Source organism: Dipodomys merriami, unplaced genomic scaffold, assembly GCF_024711535.1.
Source record: "Dipodomys merriami isolate MVZ:Mamm:240054 unplaced genomic scaffold, mDipMer1.0.p SCAF_11, whole genome shotgun sequence".
NCBI classification, from domain to species: Eukaryota; Metazoa; Chordata; class Mammalia; order Rodentia; family Heteromyidae; genus Dipodomys; species Dipodomys merriami.
In genome coordinates, this window is record NW_027202382.1 from 15,574,896 (window position 1) to 15,599,971 (window position 25,076).

The window sequence follows — 25,076 nt, forward strand, 5'->3', positions numbered from 1 at the left end:
TGGCTTAGAATATTGATTTAAACTATAATGTTGTACAATTTCATTTGTATGAAATGTGTAGACCAGGCACATCTGTATATACAAAAAAGATCAATGGATGTTAGGAATCGAGGAAATGAGTAATAGGAAATAAAAGCTACTGAGTACAGGTTTATGGGAGGAGGATAAAACTGTTCTAAAATTAGGCAACAGAAACAATGTACAGTTCTTTGAAAATACTGAAAACCCAATGAAATATATGCTTTATAAAGAGATGAATTATGCAGTATATGATTGTCTGAATCATGGAGTATATGAATTATCTGAATAAAGCTATTAAAATTTCAAAGCATGTTTTATGATATTATAGGTACTAATAAATCATGTTGCTAATTATGTTACTCAAATTCTCTTTATCTTTATTTTTTCTCCTACTGTGATGGACATACTGTCAGGTAGCTATTAATGAGTCAATGCTCTTGTGTAATCCCCTCCCACTAAGTACAAGTAAAACCTGTGACTTGTTTCTAACCAGAAGAGTATGGTAAAGATATGGAATATCACTTTTTAAAATTTAGTTATACATTAGTTAGACAGAGGTAGATTTCATCCAGAGAGGGAATGTCGTTTCTGTGATTACATTTCATTTTATAAGGCTACATCTTAGCTTACTGAAGATACTGTCCCACTGATCTACAAGAAGCAAATCAGTTGTGAACTGCTTATAAAGATGACCACATGAGCAGAACTGCTAACAGTTTCTAGGACCATGACTGGCTGGAAGCAAGCAAGTGCTTGAATCCTGGGTCACTCAGCCATGAAGAAACAGAATTTCCCAAGAATATCATGAGCTGAGTGGAAACAACTAATCAAGACTAGATGAGAATTTACCCTGGCCCACAATTTGACTTTAGCCTCAGTCCCTAAGCAGAGTATTCCATTCAGCCATGCCTGGACTCCCTACCCACAGAAACCATGAACTAATAATACAAGTGTGTTGTAAACAGCCTCACTTTTTATAACCTGTATGTAGAAACAGAAAACAGGCACACTTAGTATAAACTAACTTCTTCAAAGGTATTACTGGAAAGGGTATTTTTGGTGAATGCCTGTAATTCCAAGTACTTTGAAGGTGGAGAGAGAAGGATCAAAGTTTGAAACTTGTCCAGGCAAACATCAGTGAGACCTTTTCTCAACAAACAAGCCAGGTATGCTATCTCAACAAGCAAGCCAGGTATGATATTACACTTCTGTAAACCTAGCTACTTGGAAGTCAGAGATAGATAGATGTTCAAGCAAGCTCAGGCACATGATAACTGAAAAATAACTAAAGTCAAAAGGACTGGGCATATGACTCAAGGGGTAGAGTTCTTACCTAGAAAGTACAAACAAACCCTGGTTCAAATATCAGTAATACCAAAAAAATTATATATCCCTTCTCCAGCATCTATATACCTCTGGCAGTGGTAATTCTGTCCATTTCTTTGGCAAATGTTTAAAAGTAAAAAAACAAATGTTTTTTTTTCCTTTGCTCTCATTCTACGATAATCAACACAAGACTTCTCAAAAGGTGAATTCTCTCCACTAGCATGTAGACAATGCTACTGTAAGTGGCTCCAGTGGCTCCTGCTTGTAATCCTAGCTATTCAGAAAGTAGAGATCTAAGGATGATGGTTGAAGCCAGCCCTGGTAGAGAAGGCCATGAGACTTTTATCTCCAATTAACCAGCAAAAAGTCAGAAATAGAGCTGTGGCTCAAGTGGTAGAGTGCCAGCTTTGAGCAAAAATATTAAGAGACAGTGCCCAGGCCATGAATTTTTGTGCCCAAGTTTCAGCACAAATTTTTTCTTTTTTAAAGAAAAGCCACAATGGCCAATCAACAATGCAGCAGCTAACACCTTCAATTCAATTCTAACACTATCACTGGGGACCAGCTTCACACCCCAAAGGCTTAAGGCTCAGTCCCCTGATCCCTACCATACACACATATAGACATACTTTAGATACTAATTCCAAGTACCAGTTTGTGATCGGTCTTTCTAAACAAGCCAATATAAACCAGGGTTCCCATAATCCTCTCTTCAGGTTTAAGCAGCTCACAGAACACAAGAGAAATACTTCTGCTTTACCAAGTTATGATAAAGGATAATATAAAGGATACAGATGAAAAGATGCATAAAGTGAAGTATGAGGGAAAGAACTTCCATGACCTCTTGGTGCCCACCGTCCAGGAACCATGTGTTCAGCTGTCTAGAAGCTTTCTGAACCCTGTCTTTTTTTGTGTTTCTATGAAGGTATCATTTTATACATGTTATTTAAGCTTATGCTTCAATGTGTCTTTTTTTTTTTTTTTTGCCCTGAACTCTGGGCCTAGGCGCTGTCACGCAGCTCTTCAGATCAAGGCTAGCGCTCTACCACTTGAGCCACAGCACCACTTCCAGCCTTTTCTGCTTATGTGGTGCTGAGGAATCGACCCCAGGGCCTCATGCATGCAAGGGAAGCACTCTACCACTGAGCCACCTTCCCAGACCCGACAGTTGTTTTATATCTTACTATGCACTATATTGTTTGACTCATTTGTCCACATTAATAATTTATGTTTTTAATTGTTAAACATGGTCTTCCTATTCATGTTTTATTGTTGTTGTTTGCCAGTACTGGGGTTTGAAATCAGGACCTCAAGCTTACTCTCTCACCTGGTGCTCTACCACTTGAGCCACATCTCTAGCCCAGCTTTTTGCTGGTTAGAAATAAAGTCTCATATATATTTCTGCCTGGGATAGCCTCAAACCAAGATCCTCTAGATTTATGTGGTTAGAATTCCAGGTCTTAAGTCCATATTCTCATTTTGTTGTTGTTTGGCTGGTTGCTTTTGGCTTTGATTTTTAAGTCAGGGTCTGAATTCATGATCTTCTTTCCTCTGCCTTCCAAATGCCAGGAGCATGCCACTATGCCCAGCTCTAGTTTCCCTTTTCCATGTTATTTTGTTTTAGGCCTATCTTTGTTGGTGCAGAGGTTGAACTCAGGGCCTCACTAAACAAGCATCTATTCCTTGAGCAATGAAAGGTCTCCTGGGTTTGAACTACAATTTTCCTATTTATGCTTCCCAAGTAGCTGTGATGAACCCCCTAACATCCAGCTTTTTTTCTTATTTGAAATAGAGTCTTGTGAACTTTTGCCTTAGTCCCTGCATCTAATGTTAACATGCCAAGTAGCTAGGATCACAGTGTAAGCTACTCAGCCAGATTTAATTTTATATATGGCAAATGGTTTATTATTGATTCTCTCTACCAGGTAAATTAGACAACTTTGACATCCACATCTTTTTTAACCAATTAACTGTTTATCCTTACTCATTTTCAAAAGACTTCTTAAAATTCAATTTTCATTGAGTTTTCAATTTTCATTTTCTTCTTTTGACTTAAATTATAAATCTTACTGTGTTTCATAGGTTGAGTATCCCTAAACAACAACAAAAATTAGAAATCTAAAGTGCTCTGAAGAAACTTTTTGATAAGCTCAAAAGTTCAGAGTAGATCAAGTGGTAGAGTGCTAGACATGAGTGAAAAAGCCAAGTGAGAATGCCAAGCCCTAAGATCAAATCCCCAGTACTAAGTGTCTCCACACACCATTTCAGATTTCAGATGCAGTCAGCAAATAACTATGCACATAATAAAAAATCTGAAAATACTCTGAAATCTGAAACACTTCTGACCGCAGTTATTTCAGGTAAGAGATATTCAATTTGCACTTTTGTTGTTGGTTTTTTTCAATACTTTATTTTAATACAAAGAGAATTCTATGAATCCTTCCTACTCTGGCTTTTTTTTTTTTTTTTTTTTTTTTTTTGTCTGTGCAACCACTGAAATCTCTGTCCCTGTGCTTTTGTGCTCAAGGCTAGTATTCTACCACTTTGAGCCATAGACTCACTTCTGGTTTGGGGGTGGTTAACTGGAGATAAGAATCTCACAGGGGCTGGGAAGGTGGCTCAGTGGTAGAGCGCTTGCCTTGCATGCATGAGGTCCTGGGTTCGATTCCTCAGCACCACAGAAGCAAAAAGAAAAAAGCCGGAAGTGGCGCTGTGGCTCAAGTGGTAGAGTGCTAGCCTTGAGCTGAAGAGCTGAGGGACAGTGCCAAGACCCAGAGTTCAGGCCCCACGACCGGACCCCCCCCCCAAAAAAAAAGCTCAGCCTCCTGCTAAATCTAAGTCTCCTTGGTGCTTACTATTAAAGAAGGAACAGGAAAGATCTTATTGGGACAGTTAAGGCCTCTATAGAATAAAGTAGTGGTTAATTGGTGACAATCATTGAAACCAATTGTATTTCTTAAAAATAGAGGTAAAGCCGGAAACAAGTGCCTATCAGGCGACCAGCTGGTGACCGCCCAAGAATGAAGCCCTGCAGCAAGATTATGTAACCTTTTGCCTTTTCTTATGGAGACTTTTTGCTATAAAAGTTTGTTATCCTCTGCATTAAATCGCACTCAGCATCCACTCCTAATGTGTGTGAGTTGTCTGTTTGCCATCTCCCCATCCTATTCCAGGTTCCTCCCCTAGGTATCCTCCGTCGTCCCGACAGAACCCGGTCCGCGGCATTGTTCCATAACCAGTACCATTTGAGGATGCTTGAAAATTCAGTCTGTAATTACTATCAGAAATTTATTATCTTCTCAATTAAAAATGATAGGGGGCTGGGAAGGTGGCTCAGTGGTAGAGTGCTTGCCTTGCATGCATGAGGCCCTGGGTTCAATTCCTCAGCACCACATAAGCAGAAAAAGCCGGAAGTGGCACTGTGGCTGAAGTGGTAGAGCGCTAGCCTTGAGCTGAAGAGCTGAGGAACAGTGTCCACAACTGGCCAAAAAAAAAAAAAAAAAAACAAAAAATGATAGAAGCTGGATGCTGGTGGCTTACATCTATAATCCTAACTACCTAGGAAGCTGGGATCTGAGGAATAGGAGTCTCACAGAGAGACTCCTATTTCCAAAAAGAAAAAAGAAAAGAAAAGATGTGCTGTGGTAGAGTGCTAGCCTTGAGGAAAAAGAATCTCAAGAATCTCAGGGACAACACCAGGCCCTGAATTCAGGCCCAGGAATGGCACGCACACGCACATGCACACGCGCGCACACACACACACACACACACACACGCACACACAAGACCGGCACATACACATACACAAAAAGAGTAGCTAGGTGCTGGTGGTTCATGCCAGTACTCACAGGAACTCGGAAGGCTGACATGTAAGCAATGGGGTACAAAGCCAACCCTGGCAGGAAAGTCCCTAAGACTGTTGTCTCCAATTAATGACCAAATAACTAAATATGGAGCTGTGGCTCAAGTGGTAGAGCACTACCCTTGAGCACAAAAGCTCAGGGACAGTACTTAGGCCCTAAGTTCAAGTCCCAGGACCAGCCCAAGACAGACAGACAGACAGACAGAATTGTAGACCTGGAATAAACTTTACATGCCATCTAACCCAAAGTTAACTAATTTAGATTTCTTACATACCAACCTATATATTGTAACTACCCTGGAAAATCATGCTGAAGAAGGTTCTGAGACTGTCAATCAGTAGAAAAGACTATAGTGACCCATTAGTGTTATCTGCCAGGGGATGAAAGGGGAGAAAAAGAAGCCTGTATACCACAAATCTATTATCCTTGTTCTAACCCAAAAGCCACTATTGCATGCAACCTATTCTTCCCACACCCCCATACCTTCTACCACACACATACACACACACACATGCACAACTATGCACATGCACACATACACAGGCAACCACTCTAAATGCAAAACAGAATTATTATCAGGACAAAAAAAGGAGTTCTGGCTTCTGCTAAATAGCCATAAACTTTCCATGAGAAGTCACATTTGATCTACCTTGTTTCCTAGTATGTTAAACAAGTAATAATATCCTTTATAAATAAGAAATTACTTGAAAAGCAGAAACTAAAGTGTAGTACTCATTCCAAATTACAACACTTAGAAGGCCAAAATTCAATTACATTATGTGTTTTTCATTGAAATATAGATTACATCTAAAAAAAAAACTTCATAATTGTTTGATTAAAAAAAACCTCATTCCAAATACATAAGAAAATTAACAACTGAAGATACTATTTTAACATGCGAAGTGTGAATCAGCTAATTTTTAATGAATTCACTGATGTGGATGTTTTAAATATAGAATCTAGGCATAACAACTATACTAAGCACCAATCGTGATAGGTAAGAACCTATCATGAAACCACACACACACACACACACACACACACACACACACACACACACACTATTCCCCTTTCCACCTGGATATAGATGCTAAATTCCAATCTCAGTAACACCACTTATACCACTAGCTAGTATGTAATGACACAGCAAATTATTCAATTAATCTAACAGTTTCTTCATCCTCTTTAAATGTGGGAAGTAATAGTACCCACACTTAGGTAGGTAAGATTTAATGCTTAGTATTACTACTGTATTTTATTTATTTTTTTTTTTGGGGGGGGGGTTGGTCATGGGCCTGAACTCTGGGCCTGGGCACTGTTCCTCAGCTCTTCAGATCAAGGCTAGTGCTCCAACACTTGAGCCACAGCACCACTTCCGGCTTTTTTTTGCTTATGTGGTGCTGAGGAATCCAACCCAAGGCCTCATACATGCAAGGCAAGCACTCTACCACTGAGCCACCTTCCCAGCCCCTACTGTAATATTCTTGTTATCACTCATGAATGTGATAGATTGTGGCTATTCCTATTTAACAGATAAGAAAATCCCACGTGTTTAGGAAGTCATATGGTTAAGCAGGTGGAATTTTGGAACACTGACTCTAAAGCACATGTCCTTTCCATATTTGTTTCTGGGGTTATTTCACAGGTCAATGAGGTGTTTGAAGCATATTTCCTTACTGAGCTTCAGTGTGGTCTGACATAAGACCTAAATTATCCATTTTAGAAACTTTAAAACCAAGATTATTTTCATGTTTATAATTTCTGAGTATATATGTTTTATGCATACAGATATCCTGTCCACCAAATATTGTTTGGAAAGCTAAAAATATTCCACAGAAATATAAATTTTAAGCCCCATTAACACCAGAATTCCAATTGCTATCTTCTCTATAGAAAGAAATTAAAAGTTATACTGAATTTTATTTATAATTAATATGTACTTTCTAAAAGATAAAATGAAAAAAATGAAAAGACCAGGGTAAAAGGATTATGTAATCACAAGCTATTTTTCTATTAACCAGTAGTAAAATTCCCACCTTCCATGAAGAAGGCAATCTGTAGGCATTATACAAAACTACAAAGGCTCCTTTTTCCCAAGTCAAATGGACTTGAGAAAAGGCATTTAATCTGAATTATCATTTATATGACACATAAACAGTAAAAGCTACCCTGAAAAAGTGCATAACTGAGGCTACAAATTAATCTGTCTTGCCAGAGAAAGTAATCTACTTTTTTCAAATTATTTAGTATTTTACCTCATAGGTCAGACCTATTCTCTATGTCAAGCTTGTTCTCACAGGAAAAATGTGTCTTTACTCAAGATAACATCTGCTTAGATGGGTTAAAGATGCTATAATATTTACTTTCTTTATTATACTTCTTTGTGTGTGTGCTCTGGTCCTGGGTTGAACTCTGGGTCTGGGTATTGTTCCTGAGCTTTTCTGCTCAAGGCTAAAGCTCTACCATTTGAGTCACAGTTCCACTTCCAGCTTTTTGGTGGTTAACTGCATATAAGAGTCTCAAAACTGGCTAGGAAGGTGGCTCAGTGGTAGAGCGCTTGTCTTGCATGCTTGATGCCCTGGGTTCCATTCGTAAGCAAAAAGAAAAAACCCGGAAGTGGCGCTGTGGCTCAAGTGGTAGAGCGCTAGCCTTGAGCTGAAGAGCTGAGGGACAGCGCCCAAGCCCAGAGTTCAGGCCCCATGACCAGACCCCTCCCCCCCCCAAAAAAAGAGTCTCATAACTTTCCTTCTCTCGCTGGCTTCAAACCCACAACCTCAGATCTCAGCACTATAAATAACTAAGGATTACAGATGTGAGCCACTGACACCCAGCTTATACTTAATCTTTTAAGTATTCCTATATGACCAGTACATTACATAACATTTCTTATAAAGAAGTTCAGAGCTGGGTGCCAGTGGCTCACGCCTATAATCCTAGCTACTTAGAGACCTGAGGATCACAGTTCAAAGCCAGCCTGGGCAGGAAAGTCCATGAGACTCTTATCTCCAATTAACTACCAGAAAACCAGAAGTGGTGCTGTGGCTCAAGTAGGAGAGCACTTGCCTTGAGCTGAAGAGCTCAGGAACAGCGCCCAGGCCCAGAGTTCAAGCCCTCCTGACCAACCAAAAACAAAAAAAGAAGCAGGGATATGATATGAAGCAGGGAAGGGATGTCATGGCAGAGCGGCCTGACTACTTAGATTAACAAATTGTTATAATAGCTATTCATGATTATATGGTTAATAATAGTAATGAATCAGAAGAAATGAGCCCAAAAGGACCTAGGTAAGAAAGATTAAAAATACTGCCCACCAACTAATCTCTAGAGCCTCCACAATTTGTTTCAATCTCAGTTGTGCTACTTGTCAATTGTGTGATCTTAGACAAATTAATCTGTGTCTAAAATTCCTAACATACAAAATGGAAGTAAGGCAGTCCCTATTTGAAAAGGTGTTGTGACTTACCTGCTTAAAAGGTAAACTTTCCCCAATACTTCTCTACCTTTCCTCTGCTTTATTGTTTTTTATAATATAAGCAGCCAATTAATAATAGGTATAAATTATTGTCTCACCTCTCCCCTTGTGGAAAGCATGCTCTATAGAGCAAACAACTTGCCAGGTGCTGGTGGATCATGCCTATAATCCTAGCTAGTCAGGAGGCTGAGATCTGAGGATTGTGGTTTGAAGCCACTGTGGGCAGAAAAGTTCATGAGACTTTTTTTTGTTTTTTGCCAGTTGTGAAGCCTGAACTTTGGGCCTGGGCACTGTTCCTTAGCTCTTCAGCTCAGGCTAGCACTCTACCATGTGAGCCACAGCACCACTTCCAGCTTTTTCTGCTTATGTGGTGCTGAGGAATCGAACCCAGGGCCTCATGCATGCAAGGCAAGCACTCTATCACTGAGCCACCTTCCTAGCCCCTCCATGAGACTTTTTTTAAATTAATAAGTTGTTTTTTTATTGTGAAAATACCGTTCAGAGGGGTTACAACTACATGAGCAAGGTAATGAATACATTGCTGCCTCCTCCTTTGTTTCCGCTTACCATCCCTGCCCTCCCATTCCCCCTCCCACCCCTGCCTCCAAGAGACTCTTATCTCCAATAAACCACATAGAAAAAGCCAGAAGTGGTGTTGTAGCTCCAAATGGCAGAATGCTAGACTTGAGCACAAAGAAGCTCAGAGGCAGCACTCAGGCTCTGAGTTCAAGCCACAAAGAACCAGTAAAGAAAAAAAAAAAAAAAAAAAAAGCAAATAACTCTGTTTTGTGCAATGAACTGTCCCCAATACCTGAAACAATTCTTAGCATAAAAATGCTGGAATATATAATAAAAAGTTTCTACCTGGAAATTATGCACTATGGGTTTTTAAATGAACATTTTAAAAAGACCAAAAAAGAAAAAAACCAAAGCAACGAAATGAACATTAAAAATATAAGGCAAGTGAGGCACAAAACAAACAAGTGTGTGTGTGTATGTGTTTGTGTGTGTGTGGCAGGCTACAGTAAGTCACACTTGCTATCCTAGCTACCCATTTGGGAGGCTGAGACCTGGAAGATCATGGTTTGAAACCAACCCAAGCAGTAAAATCCATGAGACGCCATCTCTAAAACTACACAAAGACATAGGCTGAAAGTGTGGCTCAAGTGGTAAAGTACCAGCTGTGAAGAAGTATGAGTAAGAATGATGTGTTCTGGTACCAGCGCGCGCGCGCACGCACACACACACGCACGCACGCACGCGCACACACACACACACACACACACACACACACACGCGCGCGCACACACACACACACACACACACACACACACTTCTAGAAGGCTTGGGTGAAATGTTATGTCCAACATAAATGAAAAATATTAGTTTGCAACTTACAAGATATTACTTAATTAAAGATCTAGAGTCAGAGCCGGGCACTGGTGGCTCACGCCTGTAATCCTAGCTACTCAGGAGGCTGAGATCTGAGGATCGCGGTTCAAAGCCAGCCCGGGCAGGAAAGACCATGAGACTCCTATCTCCAATAAATCACCAGAAAACCGGAAGTGGCGCTGTAGCTCAAGTGGTAGAGCGCTCGCCTTGAGCTGAAGAGCTGAGGGACAGCCAAGTGGTAGAGCGCTCGCCTTGAGCTGAAGAGCTGAGGGACAGCGCCCAGGCCCAGAGTTCAAGACCCAAGACCGACAAAAAAAAAAAAAAAAAAAAGATCTAGAGTCAGCCCCTTCCAGCACTATAGACTGAAACTGGTACAACAATAACAGAGAAAGTTGGGAGACAAGCAAAATCGAGGATTTGGTGATTTGCCACTGCTATTGAAAATGAAGAAGTAAGATCTAACAAATGTGTTCTCTCTCATTTTCTCTCATTCTCTCTCTCTCACTCTCTCTCTCTGTCTCTCTGTCTCTCTGTCTCTCTCTCTCTCTCTCTCTCTCTCTCTCTCTCTCTCTCTGTCTCTCCCCTTGCTTATTACCCTATATCCACTCAAGTCATACATGAATTAATTAGAAGGAGGGCTGGGAAGGTGGCTCAGTGGTAGAGTGCTTGCCTCGCATACATGAGGCCCTGGGTTCGATTCCTTAAGCACCACATAAACAGAAAAAAGCCGAAGTGGCGCTGTGGCTCAAGTGGTAGAGTGCTAGCCTTGAGCTGAAGAGCTCAGGGACAACACCCAGGCCCAGAGTTCAAGCCCTACAACCAACAAAAAAAGTAAGGAGATTTAAGAATAATTAATAAATAATAAGAGACTTTAGAATGCTATAAGCCTACCCTTAGAGTAAAATTGAGTCGAACAAAGGTTACAAGGACAGTGTGATCAGACAAAACAAAGAAAGCCATTTGGAAAATCCCAATTATCAACCAACTTGTTTTTTGTTACTGTTGTCACCATTTGTCATGGGGCTTGAACTCAAGGCCTGGGAGCTATTCCTGAGCTCTTTTGCTCAAGGCTGGTGCTCTGCTGCTTTGAACCACAGCTTCACTACCAGTTTTTGAATGCTTAATTGGGGATAAAAAGTCTCACGGGAATTTTCTGCCTGGGCTGGCTTCTAACTATGCTCAGCTAAGATTATAGACATGAGCCACCAGTACCCAGCTTTCAACCAACTTCTTCATCTAGCTAGCTGCAGTATAATGAGGGAAGAGGTTCTTTATTTTATTGTTTTGGTAGGTCATGGGGCTTGAACTCAGGGCCTGAGTGCGACTGCTTCTAGTCTGAATAGAGGGAAACTGAAAATAAACTACTGACTTCATCGCCAAGCATCAGAGTAATTCCAGAATTGATGTACTATTTGTTCAAGAGGGAGGGGCAAAAGAGGGAAGGAAAGTACAATCAAACAAAGTGAGCTAGCTTTAGATAACTAATAGACCCTCCAGAACATTCCCCACAGTAGCAGCTGGAGTGGCTTGAGAGAATCTTTTTTTTTTTTTTTTTTTTTTTGGTTGTGGGGCTGGAACTCAGGGCTTAGATGCTGTCCCTGACCTGTTTTGCTAAAGGTGAAAGAACTACCACTTTGAGCCATAGCACCACTTCCATTTTTCTGGTGGTTAATTGGAGATAAGAGTCATGATCACAGACTTTCCTGCCCAGACTGTCTTTGAACTGTGGTTCCCAGATCTCAGCTTCTTGAGTAGTAGGATTACAGGTATGAGCCACCAGTGCCAGGCTAGGATGAGGGTCTTGATCAAAACAAGAGAGATTAAAATTGCTTGGACTGGTCTGCACTGAGAATTACCAAAGGAGGCAGTAATACATTCCTGCATAAAAGACACAGGAAATAAGAGGAAAACCTCTGGAAATCAATGGTGAATAAGACTAAATTTAAGGCAATCCACCACCACCAGCCAGATGTGCCAAATCAGCTAGCACACGGGTTGGACCATCAAGGCTAATGGTGAGCAATGGAAACCCCCCAATACCAAGTCTCTTTAGAAATAAAAAGAGTAAGCCAGGCACCAGTGGCTCACACCTGTAATCCTAGCTACTCAGGAGGCTGAGATCTCAGGATCATGGTTCAAAGCCAGCCTGGGCAGGAAAGTCTGTGAGATTCTTATCTCCAATTAACCACCAGAAAACTGGAAGTGGTGCCGTGATTCAAGTGGTAGAACATTCACCTTGAGCTGAAGAGCTGAGGGACAGCACCAGACCCAGAGTTGAAGTCCCATGACCGGGGATAGGGGTGGAGGTGGAATAGAAGTGAGCTAGGCACTGGTAGCTCAGGTCTGTAATTCTAGCTATTCAGGAGACTGAGATCTGAGGATCATAATTCAAAGCCAGCTCAGACAAGAAAGTCCATGAGACTCTTATTAACCAATAAAAAGCTGGAAGTGGAGCTGTGGCTCAAGGGATTGAACCCTAGCTTTGAGCAAAAAAGCTCAGGGACAGTATCCAATCTTAAGTTCAAGTCCCAGGACCAGCACCCCACACACACCAAAAAAAAAAAAAAAAAAAAAAAAAAGAACAGAAGCAAAATTCAATACAATGAAACAAAACCATTAACAGTTTAGACATAATTTAAAAAACAAAACCAAACTCAGGGCTAAAGCAGGCTTTACCCTACCCTACTCTCTACCATCCATGAATCAAACAGGTTACATTCTCAATCCCCAAGATTTAATCTGTGTTTTGGAAACAGTCAAAAAATGTTAAAAGATAACACATAAGAAGACATAATTTAATAAATTATTCAGCTACAAAAATGAACCAAATTGGACTGTCCACAATATAACCAGCTAGAAAGAAATACAAGTTGTTGAGATAACTACATTTAGAAAACACATGTTCATATATTAAAATCTAGATTGTGCAAGGAAGAAAAGAAATGGAAATAGGGAAATGGAGGACTAATTAAGAGTCCAATGTACTTTTTCCTGAAAGAATTATCCTTAGGTTTGGGAAACAGTCCAATAATCAACAGGCAAACCTATAAGGTCGTCTGCACTTGAATACTGCACCCAGCAAGTCATACTCCTGGCTCTAGGTCCAGAGTTATGCAAGTGAATCCAGTAATATAAGGATGGCATGCATTTTCATCAACATGGACCTCACCTTGTCACTGTCATCATGACAAATGTGGTCGTGATGGATGGATTGGCACTGAAAAGAAGCACCAACACTACCTACAAGAAAAAAGGAGGAAATGTTAATATGCAATATCCTTAGATTTGAACTGTTTTCCCAATTAAAATGCTTTTACAACCATTATTCCATTTAATGCTCAAAAATAATATTAAATACAGAAGATGGATTATTTTAATTTTTTTAAGCAGGAAAAAACTTGCTTATTAACACAGAGGAAACCCTTTTTAAAGCAAAAAAGAGCAGGTGGCATGGCAGGGGAGGAAAAGGAATCAATCACTGTCAAGGTCACACTCTATCATGCACCTAAGCTTCCATGGGCTAGTTACGCACTGAACATAAAGCAAATTGGGCTCTGCCCACTCAACTCCCTCAACACCATCTTTGCTGCCCATGTGCTCTACAGATTCCCCCTTTTTTGTTTTAATGGCAGACCCACCTCCCAGTTAGTTATCCTTTTCCCTCCTATGTAAAGGTTATTTTAACAGGATTACATTGGTAAGGATAGCATTGGCTACACAGGGGGTTCGAGGCAAGTCTGGGGGTCGAGATTCACCAGACAAGGATAGGGAGGGCCCTTGTACATGATCCAACTGATGGATTATTTTTATTTTGTCAGTATTAGGGTCTGAACTCAGGGCTTCACATTTGGCTAGTCAGGTGGCTCTTGCTTGAGCCAAGCCTCCAGCCCTTTCTACTCTGACTATATTTGAGGTAGGGTCTTGTTTGTTTTTGCCAGGACAGCCTGGACAGCAATCTTCCTGTTAATATTTCCCACTGTAGTTGAAATGACCAGTGTGTGTCACCACGTCCAGTGTTCTCTGTTGAGATGGAGTCTCAACCAAGTTTTTCCTTGGCTGGCCTTGAACCAGAGTCCTCCCAATTAGCTTACCAAGTAGCTAAGATTACAGATATGAGCAGCTGGCAACAGGATGGATTGTTATTCATACTTTTTAACAGAAGAAAAAATAAACTGAAACATACAAAGTAGCAGTCAGTAAAGTGGGAGATCTGAAACTAAAAACCTCTTATTAAAACCCTGACTATTTTCTACTAGATCAAGTGATCTACTTTTACTTAACTATCAAAAAGCTGAAAAGTGGTGGGGTGCTAGTGGCCCACACCTGTAATCCTAGCTACTCAGGAGGCTAACATCTGAGAATCACAGTTCAAAGCCAGCCTGGGCAAAAAAGTCCATGAGACTCTTATCTCCAATAAACCACCAGAAAACCCAGAAGTGGTGCTGTGGCTCAAGGGTAATGTGATAAGCCTTGAGCTGAAGAGCTGAGGGATAGTGCTCAGGCCCAGAGCTCAAGCCCCACAACCAACAAAAAAAAGCTGAAAGTGGAGCTGTGACTCAAGTAGTAGAACACTAATCTTGAGCAAAAAAGTAGAAGGGCAGTGCCCAGGCCTTGAGTACAAGTCCTAAGACAGGTGAAAGAAAAGACAAAAAAAGAAAAGAGATATAGGAAATAAACTCCAGGAAATGGAAACAAGGCTTTTTCTTTGTTGCTGTTTTTGTTTCCTTTCTGTCTAGTTTGTTCATCATATGTCTTTAGGAGGATGGTAGGGGGTGGGGGAGGCACAGAAATGGACGAACAAAGGGTGAACAAATGCAGCAAGACACTGCTGAAAATGAACTATACAACTTGGTGGGAAAGGAGAGAAAAACTGGGAGACAGGGAGGGAAGGGTTGACATTGTCCAAAAAGAAATGTATCCTTTACTTGACTTACATAACTGTAATCCCTCTGTATAACACTTTTATATTAAGAATTTTTTAAAAAGAAAAAGAAAGAGGGAAGGAAAGGAGGGAGGGAGGGAGGCAGGCAGGCAGGCAAGCAAAAAGAAAAAGAAAAAGAAAAAGAAAAAAGATGAGACATTACTACTTGAGCCACACCTTTGCTTCAGTTCTTTTGTTGGTTAACTGGAGACAGTCTACCAGACTTGTCTACCCTGGTTGGTTCCCAACTGAAATTCTCAGATCTCAGTCTCCTGAGTAGCTAGGATTACAGGCCTGAACCACACCTGCCCCCAGAGCTTGGAAATTTTCATTTTGTTTGACTGTATTTTCTAATTTTCCATGATGAACACAGAAAAAAAAAAAGGGGGGGGGCCTAGCTTCCAAACCAAAATTCCTAGAACACTGGATCTGATGAGACAAGCAACCCCAAGAAAGAAGACAGAGGGCTGGGAAGATGGCTCAGTGGTATAGTGCTTGTCTTGTACGCCTAAGGCCCTGGGTTTGATTCCTCAGCACCACACAAGCAGAAAAAGCCAAAGTGTCACTGTGGCTCAAGTGGTAGAGTGCTAGCCTTGAGCTGAAGAGCTGAGGGACAGCGCCCAGACCCAGAAAGAAGACAGAGGATTCCAAGAGCACCCCATGGCAATGAGCACAATCCCGAGACTAATGATCCAGTTACATTTTTCCTCCACTTTAAGAACTCCCCCCCTTAAAATTATTTTGTGATAATTAGTACTCCATTAGAACATAACTATTAACAAAGACAAAAGATATTTTGACCCCATTAATTTTATTATTAAGCTCCAGTTTAAATCACTAATGACTTTTGACAATAGTAGCTTTGGAGAAAGCCAGTCCATTAAATTCTTCAAAACCACATTGACTTTTGCCCCTCCCCCCCCTCCTCCCATCTCTCTCCTACCCTTTCCCAACACACACAGATATTAGGGAACAAATTTACTGTCCTGGGTTGGCACTCAAATAGTAAAAGTGGCTCAACTTTATGATGATCAAGGCTTGGACCAAGTACTGTCAGTATACCAAAGTGGTTAACTTGGAGGCATATGAAGGGACAAGGCAGAAGTCATATATCTTAGACTAGGTCATCCTGACAAATCCAAAGGCAAAATAGGCAAAGTGAAATTAACCATAAATTGCTATCACAATGGGTTTGTAAATTCCCTCAGGCTAATGATGATGTTTAGATAGATCTCCCTCCCTCCCTCCCTGCACCCCCCTCTTTCTCTCTCTCTCTCTCTCTCTCTCTCTCTCTCTCTCTCACACACACACACACACACACACACACACACACACGTACGTTGGGAAACTGGAACAAGTCCTTCAACACAGTACGTATTCTATACAAATATGTTAAACCAGTATGAATTCTACTCCTGTTTTCTAAGGTAGTAACAACCCTTCCCAAATCAATCTTTTCAAAGTGTAATTAGTCTGCCAGTTACCAAAATCCAAATAACAGGTGCTAATTCATACTGTAAGTGCTAAAATGCTCTTAAGCTTTATCAATAATATTTTAAAAAGGAATTATCCAATCACTTTCTTTGCATTCTATAATAACGATAACAAGTAGACTTTAAAAAATCCAGTCCTGGGCTGGGAAGGTGGCTCAGTGGTAGAGTGCTTTCCTTGCATGCATGAGGCCCTGGGTTCGATTCCTCAGCACCACATAAACAAAAAGAAAAAAGCTGGAAGTGGCGCAATGGCTCAAGTGGTAGAGTGCTAGCCTTGAGCTGAAGAGCTGAGGGACAGCACCCAGGCCAAGAGTTCAAGCCCTACAACCGGACCCAAAAAAAAAAAAAAAAAAAAAAAATCCAGTCCTAGGATATGTCCATACAAAGTAACTGTCACTTAAGTTTAATTTTTTGGTTCTCCCATGTACTGTTCACTCAGGGCTCTTTTCCATTCACTCTAGCAAAACAGTATTTTTAAATACTGATTTTATAGCAGGACATGAAAACTTGTTGAGTTTTATCCAAAACTTGGCCTGAAGGTTGGCAGACTCTGGCACATGACCTTTCTGCGTTTCAACTGCACCAGTTGCAAGCTAACTGCCCGCAGAATTGCTACTGGAATACCAAATTTATAATATGCCTAAAAAGAAATGTGCTAAGAGAATTCCAAGTCTCAACAATGAACTAATGTCCAGGTTTCTTTTTATTTTTTGGGGGGGGGGGGGGAGTCCGGTCATGGGGCCTGTACTCTGGGCCTGGACACTGTCCCTCAGCTCTTCAGCTCAAGGCTAGTGCGCTACCACTTGAGCCACAGTGCCACTTCTGGCTTTTTTTTTTTCTTTTTGCTTATGTGGTGCTGAGGAATCAAACCCAGGGCCTCATACATGCAAGGCAAGCGCTCTACCACTGAGCCACCTTCCCAGCCCTAAGTCCAGATTTCTAATCCAAAGATTCAGTAGCATCTAACTAGTAAAATTTACTTGTCTCATGTTTTAAGATTACAGAAAATGAGCTTACAACAAGAGATTATACTAATTTTAGAAATTCTACTTAAAATTTATAGGACAAACTTTGACTTTATTACAGAATACACTTCAAGATATTGCTAATGTTGGGCTGGGAAGGTGGCTCAGTGGTAGAGCGCTTGTCTTGCATGCCTGAGGCCCTGGGTTCCATTCCTCAGCACCACATAAGCAAAAAGAAAAAAGCCGGAAGTGGTGCTGTGGCTCAAGTGGTAGAGTGCTAGCCTTGAGCTGAAGAGCTGAGGGACAGCGCCCAGGCCCAGAGTTCAGGCCCCATGACTGGACCACCCCCACCCAAAAAAAAGACATTGCTAATGTTATAGATGTTCAGCAACGTGAGCTAAAAGCCTTTCTTGCTGTATTGAGTATAATATACTAATACAATGAGATCTTGATGTTTCTAGCTATATAGAACAGAAAATTAAGCTTCAGAATCTTGAGTTGTTTTAAGCAATTTTACAGAGATAAAATTTACATACAATACTGTACAATTCATCTGTTTCAATATATAATTCAAGTTTAAAACATATTCACGAAGTTGTATAACTATCATTACTAGTTTAGGACTTTACTTCATTTCCCTTTTCCACAATCCCCTAACAACCACTAATCTAATTTCTGTAGAGTTGCCTTTTTTTTTTTTTTTTTTTTTTTGGTCTGGTTGTGGGGCTTGAACTCTGGGCCTGGGTGCTGTCCCTCAGCTCTTCAGCTCAAGGCTAGCACTCTACCACTTGAGCCACAGCACCACTTCCAGCATTTTTTTTTCTTTTTGCTTATGTGGTGCTGAGGAATCGAACCCAGGGCCTCATGCATGCAAGGCAAGCACTCTACCACTGAGCCACCTTCCCAGCCCTGGAGTTGCCTATTTTTAAGATTTTATATAAATGGATCATATAATACATGTGTTGTGACAAGCTTCTTTTACGTAGCATGTATGCTAGGTTTATGCACATGACTGCAGTATCAATTCAGTCTTAATTAGATAATATTCTAGTATATGAATACATCACATTTTGCCCTTTCATCAGTGAAAAGATTGTCAGTGGATTCACTGACAATATTATGAATGGTACTGGTAATATTATGAATTATGCTTTTTGACATTCATCTACAAGCTTCCAGACAGATGAGTTAGTATTCATTTCCTTTGCTGGGTTCAAATGGTACCTCTGTTCAACCTTTTGAGAAACTGCAAAACTTTTCCAAAGTGACTGCATCATTTTACAACATACAAGGATACTGCTAGCTGTTTTTTGTCATGTTTTTGTTGTTGTTGCTGTTTGAGGTACTGGGGTTTGAATTCAGGGCCCCACACTTGCTAACAAGTGTTCTAACACTTGAGCCACTTTGCTAACCATTTTTTGTGTTGGGTATTTTTCTCTGTACCAATACTAGGACTTGAACTCAGAGTCTCCAGCTCATCCAGCTTTCTTGCTCACACTATAGCATACTACCATGCCTCTAGTTTGGCTTTTTGCTGGTTAATTAAGAGATAAGAGTCTCACAGACTTTTCTACCCAGGCTGGCTTGGAACCACAATCCTCCAGATATTGGTCTCCAGAGTAACTATCTTTTTTGGATAGGGCTTCATCTATACACAGGCTACCCATCCTCCCACTTGTACTTCCCCACAACCTTGAGATGACAGACATACCTTTCGACATCCAGTCATTGTGCTTCCTCCAAAGTTTGAGATGAAAGGTGAGTAACACCATATATGTCTCCCGAACTTTTTTTGTTCCAGCTGGCCTCAAACCACAATCCCCCAATCTCTGTCTCCCAAATCACTAAGATTGTATGTTTGGGCCACCCCACCCAGTTTTGGTTGTCTGTTTTGTTTGGTTAATTAAATTCAATCAGACCTGAAGTTCATATGTTTATAGACTATGAGATGGCAGGTAACTCACTAACAAATCAAAGCCATTCTCATTGTATAATATGAATGATATTATCAGCTGGTATGTACTTCAGAGAGCACTTCTGAAGGTTAAGAAGACTAACTGTTCATAATATTCAATGTACATATGTGAAAATGAAACTAGGAAAATTGAGGGCATGGTATGAACACAGAGGATTCTCCCAACAATCTCTAGAAGATGAGGACAATATGAAATCAATCAACAGTTGACATGAAATGCTTCTTGGAATGAGAATAGTTTAGGAAAACAACTGTTAATTTCTTTGTATTAACTAAAAGTCTTAAAACTCTCTTATTAAGTTTAAATACCTATCAAGTTAGATAAATTAAACTCCTGTAATTAAGTGTCACAGAAATTTTGACTCTAGAGTCCCATCACTAACTGAATAGCCTAATTTTATCACTCTTGAGCTGCCACATACATCTATCATGCACATCATGCTTTACTTCTCTTTCTAAATCAAAAGCTGCTTGAGAGTAGAAGTAAAGCTTTACATAGTATGCAAGTTTGTACTTCTAACTGTGAAACTACAGTATTTATTCACTGACTATGAATTTAGGAGACAAAATTCTATCTATTTGAGTATTCCAAACTAAAAGTAAATGACTGTACATCTCAAGCCCTGGATGTGGAGGCATTAGGTAATATATGACACTAATAATGTTTGGTAATAAAAACCTGCTAATATAGGTACTAAGCAAGGACTAAGTTCTCAAAGAAATTAAATGAAATACAAGTTATTTAATGAAAATACATGGGCTGGGAACGTGGTTTAGTGGTAGAGTGCTTGCCCTGCATGCATGAAGCCCTTAGTACCACATAAACAGAAAAGGCTGGACGTGGCACTGTGGCTAAAGTGATAGATTCTAGCCTTCAGCACAGAGAGACTCAAGGACAGAGCCCATGCCCTGAGCTCAAGCCCCAGGATCAGTCAAAAAAAAAAACATATATATATATATATGCATATATATAAAGTATTAGTTCTTTTATATAATCTGAACTCTAGAGGCTATGTTAGCACACTTGGTACTTAAATTAAATATTAAGTAATAAAAATATAAATAAACACACAAAAAGAACAGCTAACTCAACTACCACTGCTGCCTCTCAAACCCAATGACCTTAGAGTCACAAACTAAGAAGCCTTAGATTTTAACACTAGAAAACTGTATTAACTTTATTAAGATATCAAAATCCCATTTAACTAAACTTTCTAACTAGGTTTTGTTTCACTATGCATGTAACTAGCATAGAGGACTGAACATATCAGTTTCTACCCATGGGTTCTTAATTAGAAACACTGAATACTGAAACAAAAACTATATACAACTCAACAGCCCTGGATGCCAGTGTAGCCATTTACACTGAGCCTAAAAGTAAGGTCCATAGAGGCAAAGTTACTTGTTCCAGTGTACAAAGAAAGTGAATACAAAGTACGAAACAGGTTTTTATAGGGCCTAGGCCAGTATATTACTACCCAAAACTATATTTATGTTCACTATGATAAACTATATCTAAGTACTTTGTAAGTGAAATGTAAATTGAAGTGACTAAATATTAACAAAACCTTAACTACAGTTTTCTTTAGAACTGAGTAACACACACACACACACACACACACACACACACACACACACACACACACACACACACACACACACAAACACACACACCCCTAAGCTCTCTAACAAGCCATACTGCCATGTCCAGCTTTTTGCTGCTTAACTTGAGATAGGGTCATGGATGTGTCTCTGAACAATTTATTCTCAAACTATAGCCTCCCAAATAGCTAGGAATAGTTATGAGCCACTGTTGCTAGGTTAAAACTGAATATTCTATTTGCTTTAATTTTCTATTTATCAGTTATTGATACTGGAAATAAAAACTCACAATTATGATGAAAAATAAAATAAGAAAAGGGAATGAAGCATACTGAACAAATACTAGTCCTATCCGAAACATAAAGAGTGACCTATTTTCTTTTTGATAAATCTTTTCTATAAAGCAGTGGTGCAGTACAAATAATGTCGCACAACCACTGAAGGCCTAGCTAAGTGGCATTGTTCAAGTAAATTTAACACTGTTTACATATTTTTCAAATGAAATGAAAAGGTGCACTGGACATAGCGAGTTATATATGTACCCCACACTTAGGCAGTTTGAGGCAGGCCAATTACATGTTCTAAGGCAGCCTGGGTTACATAGTGGGAAAAAAATTTTACAAAAAGAAAAATTTTACAAAAATTTTACAAAAAGAAAGAAAGGAGAAAAATAAAAGGCTAAATGCTTATTTCCAGCACTAAAATGTTATGACATCTAGAATACTAAAGCACATTTTCCTATAATTTGCTGTCCTTCTAGTTCACATTCCTACCAAAGGGCTCCAAAAAGTTCTGATCATTTCAGGTTAAGACATCTGAAGGATAAACAACTTAAAAAAGGAAATTGGGGGGAGGGGGGAAACAATGGTTCACATCTGAGGCAGAGATCTAGAGTATTGCTGTTTGAAGCCACTCCAAGCAAAAAATGTAGTAACATCCCTATCTCAACAAACAAGCTATGTAAAGTCACACAGCTGTAATCCTAGCTACTTGGGAGGCAGAGATTTGGAATACTTTGGGTTGATGCCAGAGTAGGCAAAATGTCAGCAAGATCCCAGCTCAACAATCAAGCTGAGGATGTTGGTACATACCTGTGTTCCCTGCTACAAGCAAAATGTAGGTAGGAAAATAACTGTCTGAAGCTAGCCTAGTCAAAAGTGCAAGACCCTATCTGAAAAGTATGTAAAACAAAAAGAGCTGTGGACATAGTTCAAGTGGAAGAACATGCCTAGTAAGTGTGAAGCCCTGAGTTCAAACACCAGTATTGCCAAAACACATAACCACCACACACACACACACACACACACACACACACACACACACACACACACACACACACACACACACACACACACACACACACACACACACACACACACACACACACACACACACCTGATACCCGAATCTCCTCTACAAATAGTTCTAACTGAATAATAATGACATCTTGGTAGAATTCTTTTTTCTATATCACCATTAATAAATAATTAGAAAAAATTAGCTGGAGCCAGGTACCGGGAGCTCACACCTGTAAACCTAGCCACTCAGGAGACTGAGATCTGAGGATCACGGTTCAAAGCCAGCCCAGGCAGGAAAGTCTGTGAGATTCTTTTTTTTTTTTTTTTTTTTGGGGGGGGGGTCCGGTCATGGGGCCTGAACTCTGGGCTTGGGCACTGTTCCTCAGCAATTCAGCTCAAGGCTAGCACTCTACCACTTGAGCCACAGTGCCACTTCCGGTTTTTTTTTTTTCTGCTTATGTGGTACTGAGGAATCGAACCCAGGGCCTCAAGTATGCAAGGCAAACGCTCTACCACTGAGCCACCTTCCCAGCCCCTGTGAGATTCTTATATCCAGTAAACCGGAAAACCGGAAGTAGCATTGTGGCTCGAGTGGTAGAATGCTAACTTTGAGCCTAAGAGCTGAGAGACAGCGCCCAGACCCACAGTTCAAGCCCCATGACCAACAAGAAGAAAGGAAAGAAGGAAAGAAGGAAAGAAGGAAGGAAGGAAGGAAGGAAGGAAGGAAGGAAGGAAGGAAGGAAGGAAGGAGAGAGAGAAAGAAAGAAAGAAGAAAGAAACAGAAAAAAAAGAAAGAAAGACAGAAAGACAGAAAGAGAGAGAGGAGGGAGGGAGGGAGGGAAAGAGAAAGAGAGAAAGGAAGAGAGAGAAAGGAAGGAAGGAAGGAAAAAAAGAAAGAAAGAAAGAAAGAAAGAAAGAGAGAGAGAGAGAGAGAGAGAGAGAGAGAGAGAGAGAGAAAGAGAGAGGGGGAGGGAGGGAAAAAGGGAAGGAGGGAGGGAAGGAAATTAGCTGGGCGCTGGTGCTTGTAATCCTAGCTTCTCAGGAGGCTGAGATGTGAGCCAGCCCAGGTAGTAAAGTCCCTGTGGCTCTGATCTCCAATTAACCACCAGAAAGCCAGAAATAGCACTGTAGCTCAAAGTGGTAGAGTGCTAGCCTTTAGCTCAGACATAGGCACAGGCCCTGAGTTCAAGCCCTACAACTGACCAAAAGAAAGAAAAGAAAAAGAAAGAATCATAAAGAGAATCTACAACAAACTGAAAATACCCTATCAGACAGAGAGATTTCACAGAACACAGAATAAAGAAAATCAGCATAAAATTTCTTTACTGTGTGAAAGTTTCTAACTTATTTATTATAAATTTGTAACAAAGGAAAATTGTCAATTTATGTAATTTAAATATTAATTTTCAAACAAATGTTAAATACAGTATTGGCAATTCTTTTTAAGTGTTTGACTAGATACTGTTAGGTAAACATGAATGACAATATTGTCTGTCATGGTACATTAGGCTCGCTATTCTCCAGTTTTGCAGTTGTCATAAGTGGGGGGGGGGGGGTTTGAAGATGTGGTTCAGATGGTAGAGTGCCAGCCAATGTACAAAAGCAGCATCTGAGTTTGAGACCCAGTCTGGAACAAAAAATAAATAAAATAACTAGAAAATGGGAAGTGGTACATCCAATGACAAAAAAGCCAGGCATGCTGACTGAACAGCTACACTGTATACACCACTCCCATTATATAGATTGTACGTGAGTATTTTTATGTTAATAGACAGTTGCTTTGGGGAAGTAGGAAAAATAAAAAAGGAAATTTTCCTTGATGGAACCCAGCCTTATTCTCTGCATAGTAGCAGAGGGTATGTGTGCTTAGAATAGTATGTAGTGTTTTGCATCAAGATTTTCCATATTAAATGTCATTCTATCTTGTTTTATCTCATTAAGGAAAAAAAAAGAACCACTCAGAGACAAGCTATAGTGTAAATCATTTAGGGGTCCTACAGTATGGTAAAGGTTGAGTAGCTGATGAAAATGCTTTCCAAACTCTCACTGAATCATAAATTTCCAGTGCTAGAATATTTTACATTGAGTCTACGCTGTTCAAAATACTTTTGGAAGTCCACTGATTTAAAGGTTGATCTAAGTCTTCCTCCCCAGACAACAGGCAGCAACACAGATTAAATTTTTCCACAAAAACCATACTACTGAATCATATATTTTTATGCTATCATACTGCCATAATGCTTTGTTGTTCTTTACTTATTGTGGTAAAATATAACATAAACTTTACCATTTAAGCCAATTTATGTGCATAATCCAGGGGTATTCACTACATCCAAAATGTGGTGTGATCATTAGCACTATTTTCAAATTTTTTAATTACTCTAAACAGAAAACCTATTAATAGATAATAACTTCTTACTCTCCCTTGTCTCAATGAGTAATTTTCAAACTTGCTGCCACCAGGTGACAAGAAAGTGTCAGAGCTACTCAAGATTGAGTGGAAGGACTTTCTTCATTAAGAATTAGAATGACAACTTCACCTACCAAAACCAACTAGACATATCATGATCAACTTTTGGTACTCAAGTTTGAACTCAAATAGTACTAAATTTTGGTAGTACTGGGGCTGGGAAGGTGGCTCAGTGGTAGAGCGCTTGCCTTGCATGCCTGAGGCTCTGGGTTCGATTCCTCAGCACCACATAAGCAAAAATGAAAAAAGCCAGAAGTGGCTCAAGTGGTAGAGCGCTA

General features: G+C 40.1%; 1 protein-coding gene across 3 annotated transcripts in view; it reads right to left on the reverse strand.

Annotated features, from left to right (window-relative positions):
* Positions 1–25,076, reverse strand: part of Rnf38 (ring finger protein 38) — a 121,132-nt gene that overhangs the window by 74,521 nt on the left and 21,535 nt on the right. For all 3 annotated transcript variants that reach the window (XM_070009867.1, XM_070009876.1, XM_070009884.1), the window contains exon 2: positions 13,244–13,314. In XM_070009867.1, coding sequence (XP_069865968.1) covers positions 13,244–13,314 — 71 coding nt within the window. The remainder of the gene's footprint in view (positions 1–13,243; positions 13,315–25,076) is intronic.